The sequence below is a fragment of the Sturnira hondurensis genome, unplaced genomic scaffold, assembly GCF_014824575.4.
Source record: "Sturnira hondurensis isolate 20B ecotype Veracruz unplaced genomic scaffold, ASM1482457v3 Scaffold0024400, whole genome shotgun sequence".
In the NCBI taxonomy this organism is placed as follows: Eukaryota; Metazoa; Chordata; class Mammalia; order Chiroptera; family Phyllostomidae; genus Sturnira; species Sturnira hondurensis.
Window position 1 is genome coordinate 4,497,231 of NW_028097031.1, and position 17,791 is coordinate 4,515,021.

The window sequence follows — 17,791 nt, forward strand, 5'->3', positions numbered from 1 at the left end:
GGGACAAACAGGCCCGGTCAGCGCCGCTCCTCTCAGCGTGGCTGGGCGCTAAACCCGCCCTCTGATTTGCTGCGACAGCCAGCGTTCACAGAGCCCACGTGCAGGCCTTCCAGTCGACTGACAAGCATCCGACCTTGGTGTTGGATATGACGATGACACCTGAACCCAGCACCAGGGCTTGTCTACGTGACCTCCCCCCCAGGACGGACAGACGGCCTGAGTCCTCTGCACTCACCTCTTCGGTGCCCGTGGTAGGTGAGATCATCACGTCCCTTCCCTCCGCCACCGGTGTGCACACCCTACTCCCCGAGATCCGTGAGTGCCTCCCCTTGCAGGCCTGAGAAAGGGTCCAGGTGCGGGATGGTCAGCCTGGGTGGTCCAGGTGCGGGAAGGTCAGCCTGGGTGGTCCAGGCGGGCCAATGTAACCACAGCAATCCTTATATAAAGAGGGGCTGGAGGATCAGATGCATCCGAGAAGGGGATGGGAGGATCAAGGGCGGAAACAGATGACAACTGAGGCAGAAGTTGGAGTGTCCTTGTGGCTGGAAGGGAGCTGTGAACCAAGGGACGGCAGCCACTGGAAGCCCCAACGGCCTGGACTGGATCCTGCTCTGGAGCCCCCGGCAGGACCCCAGCCCGGCCGCACCTGGCTGGCCGGCGAAGCCCACCTCAGCCTCCGGCCCCCCAGAATGTCACGACAACCATCACGCGGCTCCAAGCCACTGAATGTCTGGGCACTTGCTTTGGCAGGAAGAGGAAGCCTTGTATCAGCCCCATATCTTGTAAGAACCCAGTCAAAGCTTAGGCTAGGAGTGCGTCCACCTGCGGAGGCACACAGGAATGGGCCGTTTTACTCCTGCACAGTGTTATTCGTACCATTACTGCCAACACACTGTCGCTTTTCCCTTCTGCTGTGATAGCAGATGGAGCTCTCCCTGCCCCTCCTCAGAAGAAGAGGCCCAGAAGACGACTGAGCCAGGAGGGGACTGGGGGGGGGGGCCCACAGGGAGCAGCTTCCACACCAGTTACAGCCGAATCAAGTGTGGTCACTGCCCACTGTCCTTTTCACAGACGGTTACTGCTCTAAAGGGTGAATGTGGTCTCCGCCAGTATCACAGCATCTGATACTGTCTGCAAAGTCAAAGGAGACGTCGAAGAGGTTTCAGAGCTCGTGCTAGTAACCAAGTCCCTCGCCATGCACGGTGTTCTGCAGGTAGCACTGAGGGAGGATACATCCGCCCCCAGACTGAGCGGCAGCGCTCGTGGGTGCTGGGTACCGGGAGAACCACAAGGTCATGCGGGCCACAGGCTCCCAACGGCACCGTCCTTGGGGGCGAGATGGACTGGCCAGGCTTCATCCATCCCAGGCCCCTGAGCTTTGACTCCTGACCAAACAGATTCACAAGGTGACAGAGGTGCCCTGAGGCTCAGGTTCCCACTCCCCACCTCATCCTGCTCCCAGACACCAGCAGACGTCCAGCATCACACTTCTGGCTCCCGACACTTCCGTTCCCAGCTTAGCCCAAGAACCCTGGGCCTGACATTCTGCCTGCCCTGGCGTGCCCTCTAACCCAGAGCCAGTCCACACCTGACCACAGAAGGGTCATTTCAGGGTCCCTTTGTGGAGTCCAGCCTGTTTCCTTCGCCAGGATTTCGTAAAAGCACAGCCCACGATTGTAATGCAAACTCTTGGCTGAACTCACTTCCCCTCCTTCCTCCTGACCAGAACACAGGAGCACAGCTGAAACGGTCCAGACCCTGCGTAACAGGCCTGCTTTTGTCTCAGAAACTAAAGCACTTCTTTGTGAGGCATCACGGTGCAGCGCTGGAGAGAGCACACGCCACCCCTCGCCGCACAGGAGGAGTCACCGCCTCGGTGCTCCCTGCGTCCCTGTCTCAGTGAATTCCAGGATCTTGTCAGCCCATCACCTAGTAAAGGGACGTGTTTCTACCTGTGCCCCAGCCCCTGCCCGGAACGCAGGGCGGCTGTGCTTCCGCTTCCCCCGTCGGGACTCAGCAACTACGCACCATCCCCTTCCACCATCTACAGAGAGCCCAGTCTGTTGCGGACGGTCTGCTCGAGCGGCCCTCCTAGTCCCTGGGGGACGACAGCCATCGAGCTGTCCCGGGCCCAAAGCTCGGTTTGCACTCACCCGTACACACGCGTTTATTTTAAACTGGGTGTTTTCAGAGTTTCTGTCACATGTATACAGGAGTGGGGAAAAGCAGGCTTACAGTTGTTTGCCTGGGAAATCACACAATCATTAACACATGATAATAAACTCCGGGTTTCGTGTGCTCATGACTGTGAACCTACTTTGGCCCAGCCCTGTATGGACGTATATATGAGTATATATGATTTCATTTTTAACTTGCTCATGTCAGACGATGGCTTCCTAATAAGTAAGAACTGCACTTTTTCCTCATTTTTTAAGTGCCCAACCAGCTGCTCTTTGACAGTAACGTCAGAAACACACAGAAATAAGAGTCAGTGGATCACCGAATACAGCTTCTCACCCTGGAGACCCAGGCACATCTTCGAAAATTCCCTCCTCTACTTTTTGTTTTACTTAGAATGTAGCATTTATTTTCAACAGGTGATACAAAAAGTTTTTCAGGCTTATGTTCTTTATTTGCAATTCACGAGGTTTTCCCCTCCTCGCGAGAGTCCCCTTGGGCACCACACAGGGCACCACACAGGGCACCACAGAGCGGCGGCTACGACTTCTCCCTCCCTGGTCCAGGGGCTGGAGGCCCCAGAGCACGGTGCCGGCTCCGTGGGTTTCCGGCGAGGGCCCGAGTCCTGGCCCTGCCTCCTCCGCACAGCGTCCAGGAGCAGGGAGGGCAAGCCCTCCACGACTCTCTGAAAGGCTGAGCCTGCCCCAAGGCTGTAGCTACAGCGGGTCAGGTCCCAAAGCTGCAGTTCCCAGACACCTCCACTGGGGTAACGGCCTCAACCTGTGAAATTTCAGGGAAGGGCGGAGGGGCAGGACACAGCCCAGTCCACAGCACTCCCCTTTCAGAGACCACGTCTTAGCATCGGCACTGCACGGCCAGAGCTCAGAGCAGCTTCCTTCGGTAAAGCGGACCGAACCCCTGCAGGGGCCAGGCTGGGCGCTGGTCCGCGGTTCCCGACACTGTAGTCCCCGTCACCCTCTGCCGCCTCCCAGTCCCATCAGCAAGGCGGTGTCACATTCCCCTTCCCACCAGCTGCTACATCTCCAGTTCAGTCCCCTTTAGAAAGGAGACCCCCCCACACCCCCAGCATCCCCGCCGCCGACTCCTTCACAGGGACTTCTTCACACTAACCGCAGCAGCAGCATCTCCTTACCTCCCTCTGACAGAGCCCGGCCACGGCCACCACAGACCTAACCTAGGGGTCCCGTGCCATCACCTTCCATGACCTCTGGGCCGTGCTGGCCCCCCAACAGGCCACCCCGCAGGTTCCCCTCTCCCTGCCGTTGCCATAGCAACCCCATGCCTGACAGGGGCGCTGGGCCTCTTCAGGGACCCGGCTCACGCCCACCATCACTGGTCACTCAGGCAGGTAAGAACAAGGGGTGGGACATCAGCCAGACCGGGACTCAAATTCTGGCCCCATCGCACCGGGGGCAGGACACTCGATTCTCTGAGCCGCAGGCCTCTGTTCTCTAAAACAGTGACAGCCACGGACAAGGCACAGAAAGCACGTGGCACTAACAACACAGTGCACACCTGGCAATGACAGTGAATGTCTCACCCCGTCCCAAACTCCACGCACAGGAGTCGCCGCTGCACTCCCACCCGCTGCACTCCCACCCACCCGCTCGCCTGGGTTCAGCACAAGCAGCGCCCACTCAGCACCACCTAAATAAAGCTCCTTTCCCACCCCCGCCACGGTGCCAGTCTTCCCAGGAGTCCCACTGCCGTGCATGACCCCGTCGGCCCTGGGTGCGGGGGTGGTGGTTTCCAACGCGCCCACACATTCTTCGACCTCTCCCACCGAGAGGTGTCACTGGTGTCCTGCCCGTGGACCTGAGCACGCCTCCCTGGCAGGTGAACATCGATGCTGAGGCCGGGAGACAAAGACCAGCAGCCTGCCAGTGTCGCCCAACACATGCTCTCCGTGACCCTGCGGCCCGGCAGGGCCGTGCTGCGGAAAGGCCGCAAGAGGAAAGTGCCCGGGCGTCCGCATTCTCTGGTCCCCAGCCAAGCAGCCCAGCCAGCACGTGGAAAAGCCACCAGCTGACTCCAGCCACCATCTGAATGTGACTTCTCCAGGGACCCTGAGCAAGAATAGCCTGCTGAACTCAATCACCTCCAGATTCATGAGCAAAATAAATTGTTCCGTGTTGAGCCACTGTTTTTTGTGTGTTTGTTTGTTTAGAAAGAAGGAGGGGAAGAGAGACAGAGAGAAGAGAAACGTCACTCTGGTGCCTCTCTCCTGCCCCCACAGGAGACTGAACCTGCAGCCAAGGCACATGCCCTGACTGGGAATTGAACTGGCGACCTTCCACTTTGCAGGACAAAGCACCAACCACGAGCCAGGCCAGCCAGGGCCAAGCCACTGTCTTAAGGTGGATTGTCACTTAGTGATAGATAACCAGAACAATGCCCAAACCCCAAGCCTGAAAATTAGCCCTGAAATCTCCTTTGTCCTCACCTCCTACAGCCCATGATCTGGTAGGAATTACCTGTGGTCGCTCCTAAGAGCCACTAAACTCTACCCCCATGGCTGCCTCCCCCGGCCCCTGCCTGGCCCTGAGCACCGCCATCTATTTCACTTTGGACCCAGGCGGCACCTTCCTGACTGGTCTGCTGGCTGCAGCCCGGCTGCCCTTTTCAGTCACCCCCCAACACCCGCACGGAGCACCAGACCTGACCATGTCGCTCTGGGCAAACTCAGCCCACAGTGTCACCCTCGCCAGAGCGGAGGCCTCATGGCTGGCCTGCTCCTAACCCAGCCCCTGACACACTGAGGCCACGGAGCCCCTGACGTCCTGGGGGTCCTCACACCTGAGTCTCCGTGCAAGCTGCTCCTTCTGCCCTGACCCTGCCTGGCCCTGGGCTAAGGTGACGCAACGTCAGTGTCGCAGATTGAAAAGGACTCCTCTGGGACACTCTCCTTGGCCCCTAAGGGTGAGCTCCTCTGTCATATGCTACCTGCAGCCGTCCCTTCCCTCTCAACAGAACAGGACATTCCAGCATGTAATCCCTTCTCCTCTGTCTCTGCGAGAACGCACGTCCCCCAAGCACAGGCCGGTGTGCAGCTCACCGTGCACCCCAACTGCCCCCGATGCCCCCAGAACAGTAAAGGCTCCTGAAGAACCAGAGTGGGTGAGTGGATGACAAAGGGTGTCGAGACAACTTTAGGACCGCTTATTTCATAGAATGAGAAGAATGGAAAGACAGCCATTCCAGGAAAAAACACGGTTGAAGGAAATCTTGACGTAAAAGAAATTTTAAGTGATGTAATTAACACCATCGTTCTGACAGATGAGGAAACGCAGTCAGCGGTGCGGACTGGCCTGCCTGCACCCCCACGCTGAATCGGGGGCCACGCCAGAAACAGCCAAGACACGTGCCTCCCACGGCACCTCGGAGCAGGACAGGATCTCCAAATGAATTACACAGCTGAACAGTGTGGGAATCTCAGAATACAGCCCAGTAATTTCTCCAAATTAAAAGGACAAATCTGCCTTCTAATCCTCCTGCATTACACTGTTCTCATGTCTGGAAGCAGACCTGGGCAGCTTTAAGTTTGGGGGAGTCACACCCATTAGAACAGCCAGACAGAAGCTCCAACAACCTAAAAGGCACCGGTGGGAAGGTGAAATAACCAGAACTCCCCGGCAGGCCGGCTGAAGTCCAATCGGTGCAGACACTTTGGGAAACAGCCTGGCAGCACCCAGTTGGCCCAAACCTACATATGCCCTGAGAACCTGAAACTCCGCTCCACCAGACAGAAAGGAGTGGGGTTGTCCTCACCAAGAACACGTACAGAGTGTTTGTGGCAGCTTTACGTCAAAACCCTCAAAACTGGAAACGAACTTCCCGCCCATCAGAACTGGGACGGGTAGACTAGGAATGGCACCTTTACTCAACATCACACGGCAACAAAAAAATGACACACTGCTGACTCACGCAACATTGTTGAGTGACATAACACACTGAAGAACACATAACTGAAGTTCCATTTACATGAAGATCAAAGTCAGGCAAAACTCACCCACACCAGTCCTACTGGAAAGGGACACGGGAGAGCCTTCTGGGGAACTGGGGACACTTCACACCTCCATCCGCGGGGGCGGGGGGTGGGCGGGTGTCACACAAGGTTCAGGGTCGTATAAATTCATCAAGCTGGACCTTTACGGTTTGTGCATTTTACTGGATATAAACTATAGCTCAGTTTTTGAAAAGATGATCATTTACTTGGGTGAATAAAAATTTAGCTTAGATAAAAGTGATGAGTACACTTTAGCTTTCTATAGCACCCTATGTTTCCGCACCACGTACAGGGCAGAACTGTCTCTTTCAGCCCTCAGAAACCCTGTGTTAAAGTGTTTTTGTAAACAAGATTCTCGGGTCACTGACGAGTCATAAATGCCACATTAAAAAACCCTCGGCTCTGGCCAGGTAACTCGGTTGTCTAGAGCACTGTCCCCACACACCAAGGTTGAGGGTTCAATCCCTGGTCAGGGCACACGCAAAATTCAACCAGTAAATGCATAGATAAGTGGAACAACGGGTCATTCTCTCTCTCTTTCTCTCTCTAAAATTAATGAATCAATAAAAAATCTCTGAATCAGGTCAGGGAGAAAAGAGGAAATAAAAATCAAAGCAACAATAAAAATTAACTTTAACGCTCTACTTGAGACTAGAAGTCCCAATATTGGTAAATTGCAGAAGAGACCAAAAAACATGTTTTTCCCCCCCAAGGTCAAGGACAACCTTTCAATGCCCAGCTCCTAAAATGTACAGAAAGAATGTGTTCCTACATGTTTAGCTAAATTATTTCACAAATATTGCGATTTTTGGAGAGAGGAAAAAACCACAGTGTAACTGATGAGAGAGAAAAGGAACTTGAGGGACAGAGAGACTGACTTTCCAGTCAACCCCCTGTTGGTGCCGTGGTATCGGGCCCTGGAGTCCCCAGGACTCTCCCACGATCAGTATAGAAATAATAATGCGCTATTTTGTTTCAGAGCGCTGACAGTCTATTACACTGTTACTAATGCTAACACAGAGCCTCTGACGCTCCCCGAATTTTGAGAAGGAGAACGATGTGTGGCTTGGGGTGATTTGTCCTAAACCGGGATCCCCGTATTCGGGGTTTCCGGAGTGAGTACATTGTAAACCCACACCTACGTGCATCTGCACGCACATACAGGCTCCAGGCCTGACGTGGGGCTCCCAGCCTCTTAGTCTTCCAGGCAATGACATTTGGAGAGAGAGGAACGGCCATTCACTACCATTTCAGAACAGACAATATATTCTTATATCCACAAGAGCTGGAAAAATATCTCCAATGTCCTAAGTCTAAATTAAACTGACAACTGCTTTGCAACAGGCCCCTCAATTTCCCACTTTTCTGGGGACTGAGATTCAGGAAACGCCCATGTCACAGACACCCGCACTGGGGCACCAGGAAGCCGAAGCCCTTTTTCTTCTCTGTCACAGTCACAACGACACAAGCAGATAAAGATTACGAAAGCGCAGATGAAGGTCATGAGCGTCCCACAGAGCCTGCTCACCACCGCGGCAGTGGGATGGACTGCTTGGCTCCTCCTGACCCGGGTCTGCGGGACCATCAGCCAGGGGAACCACGGCGGCGCCTACGCTGGTCGCAGGGATGTGGGAGGGACTGGAGGAACGGTGGGTGCGAATTAAGCGCTTCCTGGCACAGACTAAGCACACAACAAATATTAATTATCATTATCTCTGACTTTGCTATTACGTAAGTGTGCCTTAAACAGCCGCTGATAACACCCGGGTGCTGCTCTGAGGGCGCCACAACTATTAACTTACTTAATCACTACAAGGGCTTTAAAATGCAGCTGCCTTTTGACCCTGCACATCTCTTTCTAGAACTTGACCAGGAAGCACAAGCACCCCTTCCTCCTCGAGTAAAAAGGCAAGTCATACCCTTCCTCCCAGAGACACACTGTGTGCATCTGCAAAGTAAAAGCTATGTAAGTTTTTAAAACATCGTTTGACTTTACTTGACCCAGTCTCCACACTGACTCGGCACAGGAACCCCTTGTGAGTGGGACTCGTGAGAGTGCCGTGGCACTGCGTGTCCTCACGGGACACTATCCCGAAATACCCGACAAAGTCCCCTGCAAATGTTCAGGGCTATTTGTAACAGCCCAAACCAGAGCCAATGTGAATATTCAACAACAAGGTGGCCAGTTATGAAAAGCACAGGTTACCAGTACAACACAGAAAGCAAATGTTGCCGAAGGGAAACTGCTGAAGTGTATATAGTCATAGGCATGAAAAAGTTATAAAACTGTATCTTCATTTTGATAATGGGTTTAAATACGTTAAAGGTTCCGGTGGGTTGCTAGATGATGCGTATTTTTTTCCCTGGGGTGCTTTGCTATGCTTCCCAAATTCCTTCACTAAGCTTTTCCTTTAATAATATTGATAACAAACCTGTTACCAAATAATCTTAGCCCTTACACAGGCAAGAACATACATGTGTATATACGTATGTGTGTCGATGTGGCTACAAAATGATTGTTACAAACTGCAAAGCAAACCGATGAATCATAAGACTAAAACGCAGGCAATAAAATTTCATTAAACAAGGTGTGTGAAGTAAAACACACCCAACCAGGCCCAGGCCCAGTAGCTCAATTGCTCAGAGGATCATCCCGATGCACTGAAGTTGCAGGTTCCGTCCCTGGTCAGGGCACACAGAAGCAACCAAGTAAGGGGGACAACATATCCAAGTTTCTCTCTCTCTCCCTCCCTCCCTCTCTTCCTCTCTTGTGGGGCTCCACCGCAGAGCGCCCCCCCAACACTGCCGCCCCCGGCCACCATGGACGAGAATAAGCCTACCAAGACATGATCTGCTTGCAGAGGAAAGGTGGCCAATCTCTCAAAGGAGAAGGGCCAAGAACCTTTTCCTCTACGGGCTTTTATTGGGTTCAGTTTGCACAGGAATACAGGTAAAGCTCATCAATCATTGTCAGGCAGGGATCAATCAAGGATCAAACAGTAGGCAGTATCCAAAGAACCAAGAGGGATTATTCTGAGCCAGGGTCTGTTAGCTAAGGGGCTACAAAATGTTAAGAAACAAACTCATTTCCTGCTCAGACCCTTATCATGTACTTGAGAGCATTCTTAGCAAAGCAAGTTTCACAGGATTTTATGCATTCTTTCTCAGGCCTGAACACCCAGGGAGCCTGCCCTTTCCAGCACACGGCTGCACCGCCCTCTGGCATTGTTTCAGGCTTAAGTCAGGCAGGGGAAGTAAGGCAGCTAAGAGATTAGGAGACTTCTGACAGACAGAATGAGGACTCAGGCTATGTCAAAGCTGAGGGGCGAGGGTCCATCACCCCCTTTTGCTATAGCCCCTCAGGTCCTTCCCTGACCCTGCTCCCCATTATCATGCCTGTCTTAGGTCGTTCCTCCCTTGAGGAACCCTGCCCATCCTTGGCTAACGGATTATGCACCAGGGGCCAGGCAGGGTGAAGTAACAGGGGCAGAGGCGGTGCCCCTGCCAGGGAGATAAGCTTTGTTTCCTTAGTGGTTTATGGTCCAAGGTCACTCACTCAGCCTTAGCCATGAGGGCGGTTACAGCTTCTGAGACCAGGCAGGGCGGTTCCCAACACTCTCTCTCTAAAAATAATCAACATTTTAAAACCAACACCTATTCTCTCCCGTGAGCTCCTCACAAAATCTGGACAAGATTAGCTCTACACATAAAACAAGGAATGGTAATAACCAAACCAGAAACACAAAATAAATCCTTACTGATACGTGCAGCAACATTTATCAATCTCAAAAACATCAGAGACATAGACAAGGGTCAAAGAGATGAGGGTGGGATGTTACACTTTGTGTAGAACTGTTAACACACCCAGAACAATGCTCTATGTCGCTTACCCACACATGCAAACATAATAAAGAGGCAACCCGGCATGAGACAATACCCACGAGGCTCAGGACCCCCGAGGCTCAGGACCCCCGAGGAGGGCAGAGGGAGACAGCGTGCAGAGGGAGATGGCACGCGGGGGCTCCAGGCTGCAGTGGGAGCCTTAGCTTTCTTTTTCTTCAAATAATATCAGAGTTTTGAACTTGAAATGGAAACTGGTTAACTACTGTTCAATCGGGGGGAAGTTCATAGCAGTGTGTTTTATTATTTTCTGCACTTCACACGAGTACTGAGGGGACTCGTGAGCATTAAAAAGCACACTTTGCAGTAGGTGTTCTGCTGCAGCCCCGACTCTGCGTGGGGACCCGTGCGGGACCGGCCCCGTCCTCCCGTGCTCCGGTCACTGGTCCTGGCGGAGAGGCAGCACTCCTCTCGAGAAAGGAACCCAGAGCGTCCCTCTGAGGACACAGAGGCACAAGTCCCAGGACGTAAAAGGTCCTCGCCCCAAGAGAAGCAGTCCAGAGGGCAGCGCCGTCCCAGCAAAGCCAGGTACAAAGGCACCTGAGAGAAGAGACTGTTCCGTCCACCCAACTTTTCAATGGCTGGTTGCTATCAAAACTATGTGGGTGTGTTCGGCTGTGGGCCAAAGAGCAGAACATCAAGTTCATGCGGGAGAGTGAAGGGGAGGGCGGGAACCACGGGAAAGCACGGGCAGCTGCCCAGGGCCCTCCCTGCCCAGCGCTGCATCTATGGTTCCTGCGGCCCCTCTCGCTCGCCGCCTGCCAGACCACCCTGGGTAATGCTCACACGTGTGGGCTTGGGGCCGCCGAGCTGGGCTCAAACCCTGGCCAGGGAGCACTGGTCAGGTGACCCCGACCATCGGGCCCCCTCCCCCAGAGCCCCAGGGTCCCTCTTTCCAAACCAAGTCTGCAGCACCGAGCCGATGGAACCACTGGGAGCACACGTCCAGGGAAGCAAGGAGAACACCTCACCGGCATCTGCGTCCTCTCCAGCGCCTGCTACGCAGGCCCTGGCTCATCAGGTGCAGAGGAGACTCTGAAGACAGCTGACAGTCCCGCTGCCGGTTACAGATGCGGTAGGTGACCGCTGCCCCAGGCCCTCTCAGGCTGGCCTCGTGTCTCGGCTCCAGCATTGGAAGTCAGGGCCGCCTGCTTCCTGTGTGGGGCCCACTGCAAAAGGAAAATGTCTGGAGAGAGCCCGAAACACAGACTTTTGGGATGGCAACTGCAGAGCACTCAGCCAAGCACAGCCTCCACAGCCACGGGACCCAGCCCTGCTACGGGGGGAAGTGCCCAGGCATTTTGCAGACACTCGGAAGTGAGGCTCCACCGGAACCCCAAACCAGAGGCACCTGGGAGCTGCAGGGCAGGGGCCACAGCAGAATTCCAGGGGGCTGCCAGCACCAAAATGAACACCCACCGTTAATGCAGTTTCTGACAGAATCAGGGGACAGGGCGGCTTTCTGGTTATCGAGTATGCAGTTACCACCCCTCCCTGAAATCGCCCCTTCTCCCCACCCCACCTCAGATACAACCCTGTATAGTCCATGCCCTAGGGGGGGATTGGCCAAACTGACACCCACAAGCGAAAGGCTAACTGGGGCCTGGCGTCTGCTGGGGACAGCCCTGTGTCCCAGGCAGCACTTGGTGAAGGAGATGACAGATAGATCCCAAGTCTCAGTGACATCTCCAGAGAAAACTGGCACGTGGGGAAGGCCAGAGTGTGTCCCTGAAGTGACGCTAGAGGCCGGCTGACCAGGTTGCCTGGAAACCCATCTGCAGTCACTTGATGAAACATCAGATGCTCAAGGTCCTAGTGACCAGTCGGGACATGGGGGAGGCTCAGGACACAGCCCCGCTTTTCTATCTGGCCTTCTCTTTCTCCGTCGTGCAGCAGAACCAAGTCCCTGAGCCGTGGGAGGCCCAGTCCTGGGCTCAGGGCCCCTGGTGTCTTTGCCCTGGACCTGAGAAGCAGCAGAGTGGTCACATGAAACACACTGTATGCATTCCCCTGCTTCCACAAGCTTTACCAACCAGCTGGGAGAAAGTGAAGAGGCAGGGCCCTGGGGTGACAGTCACAGCTCTATCACTTGTCCGCTGGGTGATCTTGGGGACCTGCTCCACCTCTCTGAGCCTCGGTTACATGTCAACGCATTTTACGCTCCTAACCTACATGCTCGGCAGCCCCCGCCCAGCACGCCAGTGTGCGTAGGTGGCTCAGGCACCAACCAGAACGCAGCTCCTAGAAGGCAGGAATCCTGTCCCCTGGACCCTCCCCTAGGACCACACTCAGGACTGCGGAGCCGGAGAGCCAGCGCCAACCCCGGTCTCCACGCTCCTGCCCAATGCAGTGGCTATCCCCAAACTGGTCGGCTGCACCACCTCCACAGGTGGCAGACCTGTCTCCTGTGTTCGCATTATTTTTATCTTATTACTTATTAATGAAAGAATATTTATGTGACTCTGAGTTACCCAGTTGCCATTAAAACTAAAAAAAAAAAAAAAATGTTTGGCCTACACTGTTATTTTACGATCAGTTTGACCACAGCCAGACTAGTCACATCCATATCATTCAGAGTTAAACACAGCACACTTTTAAGATCACCAAACAGCAGATAAAATCGCACATGTGCCTTCACGCCTCCTTCTGAACCGGCGGGCTTCCAGCTGACCGGAGCGCCCACGCGCTCTGCTCCTCTGCGGGGCCGTCATGAGTTGCTGTCCTTCCTTGCTCAATTGGTGAGTTGGTTTTTATCCTGCAAATGGTGACAGCTTTGAACTAGCTTCTGTCGCCTGAACTTCCCCACTCACACACAGGGCTTTATAATGGCAGGCACGGCCTCTGACCAGGAAAGTAGGCCAGCTTCGCCCGTCTACACAAGGAAGAAATCTAGAACCCCAGTCTCATTAAACCCCAAGCAGGACATGCAAATGCAGTGACCAGTCAGGGACAACCAGCACCCACAACTCATCACGCAGTCAGCTGCCACATTTTCAAGTCTAACTTCACATTTTAGTTCACGGTAAAACAAAGAAACACGTGAAATAAGAGACAACCCCACCAGGAAGCCACCGGGTTTCCTCCTCCCTGACCTGTCCCACCCAGGCCCCAGGATAGCATGCCTCGCTCTCCCAAGGCCAAGGGCACCCCACTGGGTGTGCAGCCCTCCTGACTGCCAGCGCCCTGCACAAAGCGGGGTTCCATAAATATTTGCTGAATGGAGCAATGAGAAAGGCCAGAATGTGGCATTATTTTCATAGGTCTCCAACACTCCTCAAGAGTCTTGTGACCTCCTGCATACTGATCACCACCCAAATCTTTCCATCTACTAAGACTAGTTTAAAAGGTAGCCCAAGAGTTACCACTAGGCAGAAACAGTCATTCCACAGGAGATAAGAACACTATCGGCAATGAAATCACGGTGTATTTACATCCCTCTTCATCGTATCAGTTCATCATTATAGGTGGAGGAAGGGAAAAGGTGAAATCCAGACCAATGGGCAAAAAAACAAAATAAACTTAAAACAAAACAGAACCTAGAAATTGATCTCACCCAGCCTCCCAGGAAAAACTGATGGATGCGTTTTCTCCTTCGTCGTAACTTGATTATTTCCTCCCACCGCATTTGCAAAGCTCTGCACACTGGCTCACTAGCTCTATTTACCAGGAGAGAAAATTGCTGGCACTACCTGCTGGGACAGCACCACAATCCTGACCCACAGGCTGGCCAGGTGTAAACATGGCCTTGAAGCCCATCATGAAAATGGGAAGCAGGTGTGCGGCCTCCTGGGCCAATTTCCTCATCAACTGGAAAACTGAGATTTTTATACTTACGTTGCCACCCAGGCTAAACAAACTGTATCTTGATAGCCTTAAAGTGAGGGTAAAAGATACATTCTGCATTCCCCAGAACAAAACACCTAATCCAAACAGATTTTATCTCGTCTCAGTGTGGAAACAGGTGAGAAAAGTCTAAGTCTCATATTCACTCAATTCGACACGTAAATAGTGGGCACTGGGTGATACACAGTATTTAGGATTAGCAAATTACCGCTGCTTCCTTCAACTGAAATCAATAAAAACCCTGTCTTAAGTATTAAGGCCCTACCCCTGTCCCTCACCTTATCTGTCACCTCTAAAGGAGAACATTTCTCTTAAATCAAAAGCAACTTCTGAAATCAGAGGACGTTTTACTATCCGCCATCCTATTAAAAGCTGTTAAAAATAGCACCTCTGTCTTTCTCTCATTTCCCTTCCTTTCCATTCTCCTCCAAATAAAAAAGGTTCAGTGATGATAGCCAGTTCAGCACACCATGGGCAGGGCCCCCATGCACACACAGCGGCCCCTCCAGCTCCCGCAGCCACAGCCTGAAACTCAAACACCTGCCGAAAAGGAAGATGAGAAAAGACACAGCGATCACCATGATCGCTGTGACTGGGCCACGGTGCGGGGTGCAGACAGGGTGCTTACCCTCCTCCGAGATCTCAGCAAAATCCAAAGGGTTGGACTCAGAATAAAAGGAGCATTTTAATTTCCTGGAAGTTAAGTAAAAGAATTTGGGAATTGATTTATTTTAAAAATAAGATCCCAGATATAGTCAACAAAGTTGATCTTCCTTTTTCAGCAACTGGTTTTTGGTAACAAGATTTTGGCCATGAAACCAAGTCCATGTGAAAGGCAGGAAGAAAGGAATGGATGGCCCATCATTTTCTCTGACAGCTCACAGGCAAAAATTCAACACTAAAGACCACCACAGGGGTTTTCCCCCCTCAGTCCAGTCTCAGTGAAAACTAACTTAATGGCTAAGGATTTTCTCAAATGTTTTCATAGGAGATACTGGGCGCACTCATAAAAACTGAGTTACTTCCTTTAAGATTTTTTTCTCACCCCAAATGATTACCCAGTGATTTTTAATGCTACCATTTCACTGCACTTATGAATTGCTTAAAAAGCATAAAGTGGCAAAATAATGATTTTTCAAGTAACAATGCAATGGGCTGAGGGCAAGGGGGGAGGGGGGCGGGCAGGTAAAACAAAAAGGCCAGTCAAACTTGGGGCCTACTGACAGTGCCGAGAAACTGCCATTAATGAGTAAAGACACCATGCTGCCCTGAAGGTAACCTAGAGCCCCACAAACGTTCCCCACCATCCTCAGGCTCTCCATCCAGAAATGAACCTGTGGTTAGCCAGAGTTTTCCATTTCTTGTCTTGCCAAATGCTTTGGTGGGTTTGGCACCTCAAAGACAGTTTGTAATGCAGTGTGTGCATCTAAGTCACCCAGTAAATAAAGAAAATACTGTACGAAAATGATCATAACGACTTGACTTCCTTTTTAGGAACTACTTAAAGCTCAAAAATTAGCTTTCAATAGTATAGGTAGTGCTATCCTTTCCTATTTGGTAATTATCCTCAACAAAGTGGCTTTACTTTAGGCACTGCGAGAAAACCTATGGCACTGTATTTTAAAAGACAAGCTATAAAACAATCAGTTATTTAATTTAAAAAATAGCATTTGAGAAATATTTGGCAACTCTCTTAACCTACATGGCACGTTGCCTTTTAAAATACGGATAATCCCCAAACCGGCTCAGAAGTAGGCAAGGTCCCCTTATCACAAAGACAGAGGAAGTGACTGACATCCACAAAGGAACAACGAAACAGAATTTGAACTCTGGGTCTTTCACTCTGCTGTTGCCCACGGGCTTCGCCAAAGCTCATCAAACCTTGAAGCTTCAGGGGAAACATCTATCTGCTCCGCTCAACCACAACACGCCCAAATATTGTACAAAGTAACAGTACAAGTCCATCCTCGGCCAGCGTTTCTCGGTCGTGAAGCACCACGGTCTTTCTCAGTATGGCAGTAAATGCATTTCCTAGAAGGCACTGGCAAGTCTTGGCCAGGCCAGTCTACAATGGAGCAGCGACTGAATGTGTCCAACCCGATGACAAGAGGCTCAATGTGTCGCATCATCGCACCATCCTCTTGACCTCTGCATTGCAAGAGCGGTTCGGGTAACAAGGCAACCCTGGTGATTGTATCTATAGGACGGAACACAGCCCCTGTCAATCAGAGCACAAACACGTAGCGCGGAGGAAATCTAATTTCTGGAACAATACGAGGTGCTGCCTAATTCCACAAGCACACACACACACACACACGTCCATTTTTAAACTCGGTTCAGTCCCAGTGCGGGGCTGACCCTCCTCCCACCTGAACTTCTCTGCGTTAGCCCGGCCTAAGCACTTGGCCCGGACCGACCGGTGCGCAGGTGAGAGTGCCCGCGGACAGGGAGGTGGGGCCGCGCCGGCCCCTACCAGCCCGGGCCGGCCCGGCTGCAGGCAGGTAGTCCTGTGGACTTTCGGGTAATGTGCTTTTAAAACCTCCCTGCGACCGAGGTCACCGCTTTAGAGAGCTAATAACAGCCAAATGAGCGGGCTGCCGGGCACTTAGTGAACCATTCAGGATATGGCTGTTTAATGGTACCTGGAGTCCTGCTAAAGGGGGCGCCAAGGGCTCCCGCACCCCCGGAGAGGAGTGCTCGGCGGGGAGCGCCCCCGCCCGGCCAGCCTCACCTGTCACCCCCCCCCCCCCCCCCGCCCCCGGAGCCCGAGCCCGGCGCAGCTCCAGGGCCAGAGCGGGATATGGGGGCCCGGGCATCCCGTCCTGGGGAGAAAGCAGGAGGACTGTCCCCAGGCGGGGGACCCTGAGCGCGCCGGGTCCACCAGGCGACACACCGCCCCATCCCCACACCTACCAGATAATCCATGTACAGAAACTCCTCAGGTATCCGGAGATCAGTCATCCGGCACTTAAAGCATCCGGAACGTCTCCGAACCCGGAAAAAAAGCGGCGTCTCTGGCTGCGAGCGAACAGCCCCTGCAAAGCCAGCCACCACGAAAACAGCCGAGAACAGCCGAGCAGCCGACGGCAACACCGCGGCTCAGTGATTGGCCGGGGGGCGGGCCACTGGAGAGCGGCGCGCTGATTGGCTGCAGTGCCTATAAAAATCAGGCCGCCGCAGCGGGCGGCCCAGAAGCGCGGGAGCAGTGGGGTCTGTATTTCCCGGGAGAGGGCGGGGCACAGGGGCGGGAGCTGGGGCGGTGCAGGCGGAAGAGCGGGCGGGAGGGGCGGAAAGTCGGCGGTTCGGTGGCTGGAGCTTTGTGCTTCCATAGCTTCCTCATTGGGTAAAGCGGCCAGAACTGGGCGCCAGGGCGGGCGGCGGCAGTGCCTCCTTGCACCCCAGCAGCAAGCCAGAGCCCAACACGGGAGGAGCGGTGGCCACCGACCCTCGGAGCCTCACTCCCCAGCGACTCCTGCAGGCTCCGGGACTCCGATGGGCCGCGGGGACCGGCCCGGCAAGCCGGCGACCCTGGAAGGCCCCTGCCCTCCACGGTGGGGAGCTGCCCGAGTGGGCAGCAGCGCAGCCTAACGTCCTGGGGGTGCGCGGACGCTCCCTCTCAGCAGACCACCCGGGAGCATTCCCTCTCCAACGCGGGAATGGAAGGGCTGGCAGAGTCCACTGTAGACCTCTGACAGTGGGGCGAAAAGCTCGGCGATCTGCCCGTGTTGTCCAATTAGTGACACTGAACACAAATCCCTCACTTCTGGAGATCAGCAATAGAATAAGACACTCTCTGGATAGTACTATAAGTAAAATTATTATATGTAGGTGCCCTTGAGACTT

The 17,791-nt window shown here is 53.4% G+C and overlaps 1 protein-coding gene across 1 annotated transcript in view; it reads right to left on the minus strand.

Moving 5' to 3' along the window:
- ARL15 (ARF like GTPase 15) overlaps positions 1 to 17,009 on the minus strand; it is a 296,926-nt gene extending 279,917 nt beyond the window's left edge. The window contains exon 1 of the mRNA XM_037038487.1: positions 16,862 to 17,009. Coding sequence (XP_036894382.1) covers positions 16,862 to 16,909 — 48 coding nt within the window. The 5' untranslated portion in view covers positions 16,910 to 17,009. The remainder of the gene's footprint in view (positions 1 to 16,861) is intronic.
- Between the last annotated feature and the right edge of the window lie 782 nt (positions 17,010 to 17,791).